The 13,378-nt window shown below is 41.9% G+C and overlaps 1 protein-coding gene across 4 annotated transcripts in view; it reads left to right on the top strand.

Moving 5' to 3' along the window:
• Positions 1-13,378, top strand: part of ULK4 (unc-51 like kinase 4) — a 496,024-nt gene that overhangs the window by 367,637 nt on the left and 115,009 nt on the right. For all 4 annotated transcript variants that reach the window (XR_010662955.1, XM_065933097.1, XM_065933095.1 and 1 more), the window contains one exon: positions 672-857. Coding sequence is in view for 3 of the 4 variants with exons in the window: in XM_065933097.1 (XP_065789169.1) it covers positions 672-857 (186 nt within the window). In the remaining variant the exon portion in view is untranslated. The remainder of the gene's footprint in view (positions 1-671; positions 858-13,378) is intronic.

Below are 13,378 nucleotides of genomic sequence, written 5' to 3'. Positions count from 1 at the left end.
TTTCAGGTAAGATGAAAAAATTCTAAAATTGGTTCTGGTGGTGTTTGCACAACTCTGAATATACGAAAAACCATTGGATGATGGATACACGAGAAATCACTGAATTGTGTGACCTAGGAATTGTATCTCAACAAAGCTGTTAGAAATAAAACTTTAAAAACTAAAAGCTCAAAATGCTTATGGTACGATTATTATTTCATAACATATCTTGTAATATAGAAACAATACTTTCTCTCCCACCTGTTTAGTCAATAATGACTTGGAAACAGTTCAAACCATTCCTTACTATCTTCTAGGAAGTGGATTTTCCTAAACAAGCTATGTCAACAAGAATGTAATGGTTGTGCCTCAGAAAAATCAGTGTTTCCACACCCATAGACGCACACACACCTGTATGAACATATGCATATGTAAATATAATTAGTCCTTTGCTTGTCACAGGTCATTCATCACTATGGATTAAAGAAAAGACTGTAGAATTTCCTTCTGATTTTGTGCTGATAGTCTTGTTTGAGTTACTCTTTACATTTTGAAAAAGATCCAGTCACAAGAATATTCAATTAATTAACGTTTGTACTCAGACTGACATTCTATCTTTTGAGCTGTAATTCTTGAGGAATACCAACATCATCTTCAGTGAAGCTGATGAAGTCCTATTTGTTAATTTTCAGCTTCCTAGCGAGGATCCTGAAATTTTTGAAGTTTCATCCAAGTGTCTATCTATACTGGTTCAGTTGTATGGAGGGGAAAACCCAGAGAGCCTGTCTCCTGAAAATGCAGAGACCTTCGCTGATTTACTGACATCCAGAGAGGACCCAAAGGACCGGAAGCTTCTGTTGAGGATTCTCAGGAGAATGGTGAGTCCACACAGAAACTGGGTGGTAGCTGGAAGACGGGGAGGAGGCAGGTTTCTTGACCTCCTTTCATTGAAGAACTCATGATCACCTTTGCCTGTACTCACCTACTGTTAACATTCATCATATTCCACATATCTATCTGCATATACACAGAATTTTTGCTGAACTGTGAGAGAGCTAGACATATTATTTGTGCTTATCCCTTAATATGTGAGTGTGTATCTCCTAATGAAACGAATGTTCACTTAGCTATAGTTATCAAAGTCAGGAAATTTAACACTGAGACAAATCTTTTACTAATCTGCTGTCCATATTCCAACTTTGTCAGCCGTCCCCATAATGTCCTTTATGGCTCGTTTTCCAATATAGATTCCAGCCCAGCATCATGTATTTTAGTAGACAAATGTACTTAACCTGGAATAGTTCTGTAGCCGTGCTTTGCCTTTTATGAGGTTTCTGAAGAATGGACCAGGTATTTTGTAGCATTTTCCCTCCATGTCGGTCTCTCTGCTGTGTTCTGGACAACTAGACTCAGGTAAGTCCCAGAAGAAATCCATCAGATCCAGAAGTTCATCATGTCTATTTGCCGTTTACTAGTGATGTTAGTTTTGATCACTTCGTTAAATCAATGTGTGGTTATTATTTTTTAAATTTTTTAACAGCTGCAAAATGGAGATTTTTCAAACTCACAGTATTTCTAACTTCCAGTATTGTACATTAGGGAAAAAATTCCCTTTTGCACCTTTTATGTTTTGTTTTTAAAAAGGTGTATATACTTGAAGGTCTTCTTGAAGACTTTTTACAACAAATCTTGTTGTGCTGGTTTTGAAGGCCGTTGTTAGAGTAGCTATTAGTGAAGTCAGTTGAGGAGTAGAGGTCTCATTAGTTTGCGTCATGTTTTGGCTTGTCTGTGTGTGGTCACTTCTAGATCCAGCTATTGTGAGGGGTCCTTTGGCAGCAGAGGCTGTGGATGCTCCAGAGAGTTGTCCGCAGAGAGTTTGTGTTAATTTGATAAATAGCTGCAGTACAGGGTGGAGCTGAATCTCCATGGCAGGTTTTGGGTGACAGAGCTAAAGGAGAGTTGGTGTTACCCTCCCAGCTGCTACATTTTACCTGCGTATAGCCGGACCTCCCAGCCCCAGCCGTGCTTCCTGCCTAGTGGAGTGGCTCCCTGCGTAACACAGTTTAGGTGAGATTCCCAGTGTGTAGGATTAATACTTCTGGGCACAGTGGATCTAGGCATGGTAATCCAGCCTAGCACTAGGTGACTGAATCACATAGTCAGGCAGGTATTTCCTCTTCCATTTCATTTTGCTCTTTCTGAGAATTTAAAGGTGAAGCCTCAGTTTGGCACTACTGTGTCTTTAACACCTCTTTAATCTTCCTTTTTTAATAGAGAGTAAGCCTCTCAGGTGATCAGCTTTTTCAGTAGAGAGATTTCTTTTTCAAAATAATTTTATTCAGTTAAAAAAGGAGCATCAATGTGAAATCAAGTACTAGAAAATGTAGTAACATGAGTGATATGTAGATGTGGCAAAATTGTGTATTTACTTTGAATTACAAAAGCTTGGGGAATATTGACCTCCTATCTGATATGATTAATTTTATAGAGATTCACCATACCTTATTTGAAAATCTTAGGATGAAGTTGAGATTGGAATTTATAATTTTCAGATCTTTTCGGCATGGCTTCTTAGGCTATATATGACGTGACCCCGTAGGGGTCACCCGGGCAGTCCTGTTGTCAAGCAGTATGGTAATATTTCTGTCCCAAAACGTATGAACAGTCACACTAAGTGGGCAAATAAAAACTATATGTGACTCCATGGGAGTCAGGTTTTGCCACCAAATATGTTTTTAAATGAAATGTACAAAAATAATTGATTTTCAGAGCTTTCTAGATTTTAGATTTGCAGATGAGAGATTATGGACTTGTCTCTGAAATAAATTACATCATTTTCTAAAACCAGATTAACTTAATCATGCAGAAAACAGTTAGATACCAACTTAGTCAAAGTAACCAGACTACACCATCTTTTAGTTAATTTCACAGTCTGAAATGATTTCCTTATAGTTTCTGACCTACCCCCTATAGGACCGGGTAGGTTTTGTTTGTGGGACAAAAGTTGAATCCTAGTGACTTTGTCTGTATGTGTGAAATTAAAAGTAGTTTCTGGTGCTGCTCATCCTTTTCTTAAAATTGTAGTAACACAATATAAAGTTTGCCAGCCTTCTGTGATAAGTGCTTTATCATCTTCTGAAAACTTTCTAAATTACCCCTGAATCAGTCAGTGTTGGATTCAGGTGATGCAAAATCAGGGTCTTGAGCTTGCCTTTCCTGAGGCTCCATTCTGCTTAAACCTGGTACTGAGTTCAGTGTGTTTGGAGAGAAACAGCAGCAGATGACGCAGAGAGGTGTATGGCGCCAGCGCCCACTCCGCACCTGGTGTGAGCCTTCCTGCCTCCTCTCTCTCACTGCTTCCTGTCTTCACCTCCGTGGCTGCCGTGGATTTGTAACTGTCAACTTACTGTTTATTCTCACCTTCACACCTTACCCTTGTTCAGGGTAGTGATGCGGTCTTGTTCGTTTTTGTATCTTCAGCGTGTTGCAGTGCCTGGCCCCTAAAAGGTGGTCAGCCATTGATGTTTTTAACTGTGATAAGGACTTTTGGTGCATCACCTCATTTAATCTTCACAGCACTCTTAGAGCCCAGTTCCAGTGATTGTTCCCCTTTGTAGATTAAAAACTAAGGCTCAGAGAACTTATGTAACACTCCCTAGGCCACCAACTGGGAATCGGCAGGGCTGGCATCAACCAAGTTCAACTGACCCTCACCTGTACCCTTGCCAAGTAGCTGACTGCTTTGCCACTGCTCTGCCCAGTACTGATCTGGACTCTGAGGGTACCCAGTAAGCTGAGCCTGACTGAATTTCGATCAGGAAGGCAACTAAGAGATTGATTCTTCATTATGGGAAAATATAGAGTTGTTACTCTGTGCCTGCACTACGCTGGGGATCCTAAGACAGTCAAGCATAATCTTCCTGCTCCCTATTCTCAAGGATCTCTAACTGGAGTGAGGCAGAAACACGAGCTTCATTATGAAGCAGAATCTGATTGGTGCTGGGGTACAGGAGCCAGCAGTGCCACAGAAACAGTCCCTTGGGGGAGGAAGTTGAGCAGGACATGGTGTTTGAGCTGAGTGTGGAGGATGTGTTGGTCATCCATGCATGGACCAGGAGGAAGCACATCCTGAACAATGGCCCCGAAACCCACAGGGCCAGACAGGCAGACATGAGAAAGGACGAGACAGCCCAGGGGGACCAGACATTCAGAGTTCAGACAAGTGGTTAGAAATAGAAAGTTCTAGTCCCTGAAACCCGGAGAAGGCAATGGCACCCCACTCCAGTTCTCTTGCCTGGAAAATCCCATGGATGGAGGAGCCTGGTAGGCTGCAGTCCATGGGGTTGCAAAGAGTCAGACATGACTGAGTGACTTCACTTTCACTTTTCACTTTTATGCATTGGAGAAGGAAATGGCAACCCACTCCAGTGTTCTTGCCTGGAGAATCCCAGGGATGGGGTCACACCGAGTTGGACACGACTGAAGTGACTTAGCAGTACCAGTCTCTGAAACCAAAGGACAATGGTAGCATCTCAATTGAGTTCAAATTACGTTTCCTGTGGAATAAGGCTTTCTCATAGCACCTGGCCTGTGATTGAGATTTAATAAGCAGCCACTGAGCTGAGTAAGAAATGTCTATAAAATAATCTCTACTTTTGTTGTGAGCGAGTATTCATTTTTGCTCTTCATTGTATATTGTCTGCTCATTTGAGTGCTTTATAGATGCACAGGTGAGGCTGAGGTGTACTTTGATAGGCATTCAGTTGGCCCTCAGCCTGACACTTCAGTCCCCTCCACTCTATCGCCTCCAGGTTTCTGAGGAATGGGTGAGACTGGATGGGCGGATGCATGGAGGATGGGAACCTGGGAGAAAGAAGGAATGTGACAGATTTCCTGTACTTAAATCCTTAAATCTTAAGGGGGCTGGCTTCTCAGGCTCTCCTACTTGGACTGGAGGAACCAGATTTGATAGAGAGACAGGGACCAGTCAAGATTTGTTACCTGATTCAGTAACTGGATTAAGGGGGCCTGTTAATTGCAGCCTTTGTTTGTAAGAAGTTAAAAGGGAAAAGAAAAGCTCCTTAAGGACCTACTGTAAAGGACATTAAGTGCACATTCCTTCTGAGAATAGTTCTCTTTTTCTTTTTTTTTCCTTAATTGAGGCAACACTGACATATAACATTAGATTAGTTTTAGGTGTTTAAGATAGTGATTTGATATATATATATATATATCACAAAATAATCACCATAATAAGTAGAATTAACATATATCGCATACATAGTTATACATTTTTCTTGTGGTTAGAACTTTTTATATTTACTATCTTAGCAATTTTCAAATATACAGTATAATATTATTAACTGTAGTCACTGTGCTATACATCATATCCCCATGACTGACTTATTTTATAACCGGAAATTTGTACCTTTTAATCTCCTCACCAGTTTTGCCCCACTCCCCACCCCTCACCACTTATCTGTTTTCTGTGTCTATGAGTTTGGCCTTCTCTTTCTTTTTTTCTTTTAAGATTCCACATATAAGTGAGATTATGTGGAATCTGTCTTTCTATGCTTGACTTACTTCATTTAGCATAATTCCCTCAAGGTCAGTCCATCCATGTTGTGACAAATGGCAAGATTTTTTATGGCAATAATATTCCATTGTATATGTGTATGTATCACATCTTCTCCTATTATTGGACATTTAGATTGTTTGCATATCTTGGCTGTTGTAAATAATGCTACAGTGAACATTGGGGTGTATGTATCTTTTTGAACTAGTGTTTTTGTTTTCTTTGGATGAATACCCAGAGGTAGAATTTCTGGATCTTAAGGAAGTTGTGTTTTTAATTTTTTGAGGAACCTCCTCACTGTTTTCCAAGGTGGTTGCACCAAATTATATTCCCACCAACAGCGCACTGGCGTTCCCCTTTTTCCATGTCTTTGCCAATTCTTGTTATTTTTCTTTTTAATAATAACCATCCTGACATGTGTGAGTTGATATCTCATTGTAGTTTTGATTTGCATTTCCCTGATTTGTAATGATGATGAGTATATTTTCATATGCCTGTTGGTTATCTACATGTCTTTTGTGGAAAACTGTCTATTCAGATCTTCTGCCCACTTTTTAATTGCTTGACTTTTAATTGGATTGTTAAGGTTTTTAATTACTCACTTGTATGAGTTCTTTCTATATTTTGGACATTAATCCCTTGTCAGGCATATGATCTGCAGGTATCTTTTCCCCGTTAAGGTAGGCTGCTTTTTCATTCTGTTGATGGTTCCCTTCATTGTGCGCAAGCTTTTTAGTTGGTCGTAGTCTCAGTTGCTTGTTTTTGCTTTTGTTGCCTTTACTTTCCGTATCAGATCCAAAACATTGTCTCTAAGACCAGAGTCGAGGAGCTTACTGCTTATGTTTTCTTCTAAGAGTTTTATGGTTTTAGCTCTTACGTTCAAGTCTTTAATCCTTTTTGAGTTAATTTTTGTGTATGGTGTAAGATACTGGTTCAGTTTCATTCTTTTACATGTGTCCAGTTTTCCCAGCACCTTTTATTGAAGAGATCTTTCTCTAGCTTATATTCTTGGCTCCTATGTCAAAAACTAATTCAGCGTATAGGCATGAGTTTATTTCTGGTCTCTCTATTCTATTCCATTAATCTGTGTGTTTTTCTGCTAGTACCGTACTGCTATATACTTGTAATATAGTTTGAAACCAGGGAGTGTGATGCCTCTAGCTTTGTTACTCTTTTTCTAGATTGCTGTGGCTACTTGGGGTTTCTTATGGTTCCATACAAATTTTAGAATTGTTTGTATCTGTGAAAAATGCCATGGGAATTTTAATAGAGATTGCATTGAATCTGTAAATCACTTATGAAAGGTTCTACTCTGTGAGACCGTCTCCTTTTAAGCCCTGAATGAGAAGTTCCCACTTTTTCCCAAGCCTGAGTGAGCCTGAATGATTTTAGAAAGGGTGACCCCAAATACACTTGGCCCTGCCATTTCTAGGGCCCGGTAATGAGTGTGTCTTGGAGAAGGCAATGTCAACCCACTCCAGTACTCTTACCTGGGAAATCCCATGGACGGAGGAACCTGGTAGGCTACAGTCCATGGGGTCGCAGAGAGTCGGACACAACTGAGCGACTTCACTTTCATGCATGGAGAAGGAAATGGCAACCCACCCCAGTGTTCTTGCCTGGAGAATCCCAGGGACGGGGAGCCTGGTGGGCTGCCGTCTATGGGGTCGCTCAGAGTCGGACACGACTGAAGTGATGTAGCAGCAGCAGCAGCAATGAGTGTGTCTGTGACAGGTACACTGTGGTTTCTAGAGAGCTATCTTGGGAATATTGTGGCAGTTTCCTCCCTATGAATTACACAAAAGGCCCTTTCTTGAAATATTTGTTTAAACTCCCAGTCTTGTGACTAGTGACTTTGTAAAAACAGAATTTGCACTAACAGATGAAAGAAATAGGATGTTTAATTTGTAGTGATGGTGTTGGGATATGTTTTGCCCCAGCATGCTCTTCCTTATTTAGTCTGTATTTAGAACATTGAAAAAATGTTGAGGAAACCTAAGGATTTAATTATGTAACTGTCATTTACCAGGAAGTTTGGTGGTTTTATAATTATACTTTGCACTCCAGCTTTACTGTGATAGAAACCCTTCACATCTCTTCCAAGTTTACCTGTCCCCTAAACTTGATAATCAGTGGGAGTTTTTTCAGTGTAACGATTGCAAATTAAATACCTGTCTCTTAATTAAAGCTAGCTTACTCTAATGCTCAAAATGTTGACTACATACAAACCACAAGCTTGTTCTAGAAAACTGGCTTAAATGTATGCTGTTGACTACTCTATGAAAGGAGGATGGTCCACAACAGGGTGATGGTAACATGCTGGGGCCACATTCACCTGCCCACCCACCCACCCATCCACCTGGTGCAGCAGAGGTGGGAGGAGTGGGACTTGGGATCACTCTCTGAAGATGACTAGTACTAAGTTCAGTTCACCTGCTTAGTTGTGTCCAGCTCTTTGCGACCCCATGAACCGCAGCACGCCAGGCCTCCCTGTCCATCACCAACTGCCAGAGTTTACCCAAACTCATGTCCATTGAGTCGGTGATGCCATCCAACCATCTCATCCTCTGTCATCCCCTTCTCCTCCCGCCTTCAATCTTTCCCAGCATCAGGGTCTTTTCAAATGAGTCAGCTCTTTGAATCAGGTGGCCAAAGTATTGGTGTTTTGGCTTCAGCATCAGTCCTTCCAATGAATATTCAGGACTGATTTCCTTTAGGATGGACTGGATGGATCTCCTTGCAGTCCAAGGGACTCTCACGAGTCTTCTCCAACACCACAGTTCAAAAGCATCTGTTCTTTGACACTCAGCCTTCTTTATGATCCAACTCTCACATCCGTACATGACTACTGAAATGACTAATCCATTCATACTAATCCAGTCTTGTAGTCATAAATGGATTAGTATTAAAGATTATTACAAGTATCCACTCCTTGGGGACCCTTTACCCTGTGCCTTTCAGAAAATCTTGCTACAGGCTCACCATCATTTCTCTTCCAAATTCTCATGTGGGCCCCCTCACCCTTTCATTTTCACCATAAGAACAGAGATGTTGTGTTGCTAAAAATCAGTGTAACAATAGTATCTTCAAGTACAGAGTTTTCAAAGCTCTGAGGATACCAAAAAAGAAAAGGAGGAATTCTGCAGCCATTCGTTTCTATTTCAGTAGCAGGATAAGTTGTAGATGTCAAATCAGAAGGGACCTAATTTCTATTAGAAAAGTGAAGAACTATTCCTTCAGGTGGAGCACAAAGGCAAAATGATACTTCTCTCTCTCTCTCCTAGCTAATTTTTCTCATGGTAAATCCTTCTTTTCTTGGCTTCTTTTCCTAAAGGAGAAAAACATGGGGAGATTATTGTGAAAATTTTTAGAGAAACACTGTGTACCCAAAGGCATAAAAAGCCATTGTAATCGATTCTTGTGAAATCTCATCCCTTAGAACATTTCCCTGGGACTCAGAGGATTCTCTCAGGAGTTTCCAAGAGGGATCTTTCCCTGAATCCATACACACCTTTCGTGGTTAAGCATCTCTGCCCATGATTGCCATAGAACTCACAAGTTATTGAAAACTCTTTAATTTAGCTGTTCCTCTCCACCAAAGAAACATCTTGCCTAAAAAGTTTTTCCTTAGTTTCCTGAAATTTTCAGCAAGACAGAATCAGGAAGCTATGGCCAGTGGAATAAGGTCATCATTTACTGCCAGTATTCTTAGGACCGAAACTTCTGTGTTTCTGTGAGTGAAACCACATCCACCTCAAAGAGCCCGAGGAAGTGTGTGGATCTTTGCTGTAGGTTTCCTGAGGGTGTGCAAGTAACAGAGAAGGCATCTGTAAAATCCACTTTGAGCAGGTCTCATTCTCCTCCCATTTCCCTATGTGCATCTTGCCCCTCACCCACTGCCCCCTTCCACTTGGAGGCTCCTCATGACCAGCCTGGGGTCCTTCCTGTCTTCTTTCTCTGTCTGATGTCTGTGGGCCCGGGGCAGCATCACTTCCTTTCTGTTTTGACTTTTTTATCTCAGAAGATTCAGCTCTCTGCTCACCTCCTGAAATTCCTCTATCAAATAAAATTCTTTCTCCAAGGGTCCTCTCCTCTTTCAAGTTTCCATTGCCATGGATGGTATTTTTACTCACCTTTCTGTTATAAAAACCACACAAAAATTGGGAGAGTGTACACCTGCATGATCAAGAATTATCAGAACTGTTATTTTACCATATTTTTCAAATTTCTATGTATACTTTATTCACACAAAGTGGTATCACCCTGATATTTCTTATTTCTGTGTGTGCCTTCCTCTGACTTTAATAAATGAACTCTGTCCACTGGAAGAATGGTCAATGTCTATGTTGGATTCATAGGAATACCTTCCTTTATTCTAAAGGGTTGTTTTCAAGTTGTTAAGCTGTACATAACAAAGAATCAGAATTGGGTTTTGGGTTTTCAGTCTTTAAATAATTATAGAAAAAACTGAAGATAAAATAATTTCAGTTGATATGTTAAATATTTATCTGAGAGAGTATCATTTTTTTTGAACTTCTTATTTTGTATTGGGGTGCAGCTGATTAGCAGTGTTGTGATAGTTTCAGGTGGACAGCAAAGGGACTCAGCCACACACATCCATGTTTCCATTACCCCCAAACTCCCCTCCCATCCAGACTGCCACATAACACTGAGCAGAGTTCCATGTGCTGTTGGTTATCCATTTGAAATGCAACAGTGTGTACATGTCCCTCCCAAACTCCCTAACTACCCCTCCCGCCTGGCAACCGTAAGTTCATTTTATAAGTCTGTGAGTCTCTCTCTGTTTTGTAAATAAGTTCATTTTTGTATCATTTCTTTGTAGATTCCTCATATAAGGGATATCATGTGATATTTCTCCTTCCCTGACTTATATCACTCAGTATGACACTCTCCAGGCCCATCCATGTTGCTGCAGATGACAGTATTTCATGCTTTTTAATGGCTGAGTAATTCCATTGTATATATGTACCACATCTCCTTCATCCGTTTCTCTGCTGATGGACATTTCTTGGCTATCGTAAACAATGCTGCAATGAACACTGGGGTGCATGTATCCTTTCACATCATGTTTTTCTTCAGATTTATGCCCAGGTGTGGGATTATAGGGTCATACGGTAGTTCTGTTTTTATTTTTTTAAGGAACCTCCATACTGTTCTTCATAGTGGCTGGACCAGTTTACATTCCCAACAGTAGTGTAGGAGGGTTCCTTTGAGAGAGTATTTTAAATTCAAGCTGTTAGTAAAGGTGAATTATGAACTCTTATTGTTATTTTGTGTAAACAAGTGCTTTTAAATTGATCACCAGCAATATTTGACCATGTTTAAGATAAATGATTTTGCAACACAGGAGTTCCTTTTTGTTCTGGAGTAAGTAATTCTGGAAAACTAACCACTTAATGTAGATTCATTTAAACTGGCCACCTAACAACTGTGGTAAATAATGACAAAATGTTTGACTGGGGCTTGATCTCAATAAATGAAGCTGAAATTTATTGAAGTTAATTGATTTTGTCTTTTAACTACATTCTGAGGGCATTCTTATAAGGAGTTAATAGCCTCTTGTAATACTATGCAGGAAAAGTCTTCACTAAGAGTGACCACTCAGTCAGCAACCAGTTATGAAGTGCCTGCTCAGCCCTGGGGATAGAACCGTGAGCAACACAGACTAGGAGCGCTGCCCTACTGGAGCCTGCGGCGGGGAGAGAGACGATAACTGCAATCACAAACTATTCCTGCTGCAGATAATAAGAGCACTGAGAAGAAAAATACTGAAGGAAAGAAAGGAAGTAGAGTGGAACACCTACTGCTCTAGCTGATGTGACCAGGGAAGGTCTCAGCGAGATGACACCTCAGTAATGACCTAAAGGAGGTCAGGGGGCTAGTTGGAGCAGGACACACTAGACGGGGGCCAGCATTTACTAAGGCTGCAGGACAGGTGCCTCCCCAGCGTGTGCTGGGAGCCCCAAAGTAGGCTGTGTGTCCAGAGCAAAATGAGCAAGGAATAGATCTATCAGGCATGAGGGAGATAATGGGAAAGGCTTTGGTGGAGGGAGGAAGTTATCCTTGCAGAGGTCATGTTTTTCTTCAGATATATGCCCAGGAGTGGGATTACAGGGTCATGCGGCAGTTCTTTTCTCACTCAGGCCTTTATCCTGCGTGAGCAGGGGCCTGCGGAGGGTTTGGGGCAGAGGGCTGCCACACCCAAGAGTAGTCACTGAAGCAAGTGAAGGGCAAGAGATGCTAGCGGGTTACTGGCACCCAGGGAGTCCTGGTCAGGGCTGGGGCACTTATATTTGGATAAATCTTGAAAGCAGAACCAATAGAATTTGCAGAAGATTGGATGTGAGCTGTGAGGCAAAGAGAAAAGTCAAAGGTGATTTCAGTTTTACCTTTAACTCAAAACCTGAACGGGCAAAACTCAAGAGGAGCTTATCTGGGGGATGGAGGGAAACTTGAGAGCAGAGTTTGGGATGTGTTATGGTTGAGAAGCCTGCCAGACATCCAGTGGGAATGTCCAGCTGGCTGTGGGAGCTCCAGGACTGGAATTCCAAGTGAGAGGTGGTTAGACTGGAGGGAGAAATGGTGAAAGGTGGTGATCAGAGCACGAGCTGCTTATATGTGGATTCTGGAGGACTGCCACGTAACAGCAAAGGTCAGGTCTCAGGTCTAACCACATGAGCAAGTGTCTGAGATGTGGAGGAAACAAAGTCATGGGAGGGAAAGCCAAAGACCTGAGTGGTACTAGAAGGACCCTCTTTATAAACAAAATGTTGCCAAGCACTGTGACAAGCGTGGTACTGGGGACAAGGACAGAGCTGAGGATGGAGTGATCCCCAGAGAGCTGCAACAGGGGAGAGTAGCAGGTGCCATGCTCTGGTGACATTAGATTTAAAGCTGGGGAGGTCTGAAAGGGGGATGGGAAATGGTCAGGAAGCAGCAGTGAGAACCACGGAGCCACCTCCAGGCTGGTGGTCAAGAGATGCCTGCAAGGGAAGTACTGTCATGGGGGAGAAGCTCGGTGTTTTCATTAGAGCCAGAAAGTGAGGGGAACATCCTGGAAGAGGTTGAGGATGTAGGAGATGGTGCTGGTGACTGTCCAAAGGGCACAGTGGACAGAGATCAAGAGGAGGGGTGAGCAGGGAGCCGGAGAAAGGGCTGCAGAGAGCCTTGTGGATGTGAGTCCAGGGCAAGAGGGGTGACCAGGCCTCTGCTTAGCGGTCAGTGCAAGCTAGGATAAAGTGTGGGTGGTGAGGTGGTGTGGACAGAGTGGGTGAGACTGTGAGCACGAGGCAGGGACCTTGCTGGCACCTTCAGAGTTCTGGGTCTTCTCCTGACTCCAGCCAGGATACAGAGGGGACCCCTCATCTCTCTGCCCATGGGAGTCAGCAGAGGGTTGGTCTTACTCTGAATGTGCAACTACCCACCCAGAACCTGTAGCTGGACCCTTTCACTCCATCACATTGGGCTCTACCAGCAGTTCTAGACATTTTCGTATATCATCTTTCACATTATTGAAATTGTATGATGGTAAAACAGCCTTAATATTTTTAACCTTCTCATCAGCATCATAAAATGGTGTCTTTTTTTTTTTTTTTAAACACAACTGGTGAAGGTCTTCATTTATTTTCCATTGCTATTCAAATTAGTATTTCCTTCTGAAGTTCCTGCCCTTTTTTCTCTTCTTTAGCTGGTGACCATCCAGTCTTGTTGATCTGTCAGACATCCCCTTGTCCAAGGCTTTGGATGTGGTTCTTCCACCATTGCCAGCAATGATTTAATGAAATCCCATATATTTTTGCAAGA

The sequence above is a fragment of the Muntiacus reevesi genome, chromosome 4 (assembly GCF_963930625.1).
Source record: "Muntiacus reevesi chromosome 4, mMunRee1.1, whole genome shotgun sequence".
Taxonomy (NCBI): domain Eukaryota; kingdom Metazoa; phylum Chordata; class Mammalia; order Artiodactyla; family Cervidae; genus Muntiacus; species Muntiacus reevesi.
Note: the sequence above shows the minus strand (reverse complement) of the source record. Positions and strands in the feature narration are given on the sequence as shown.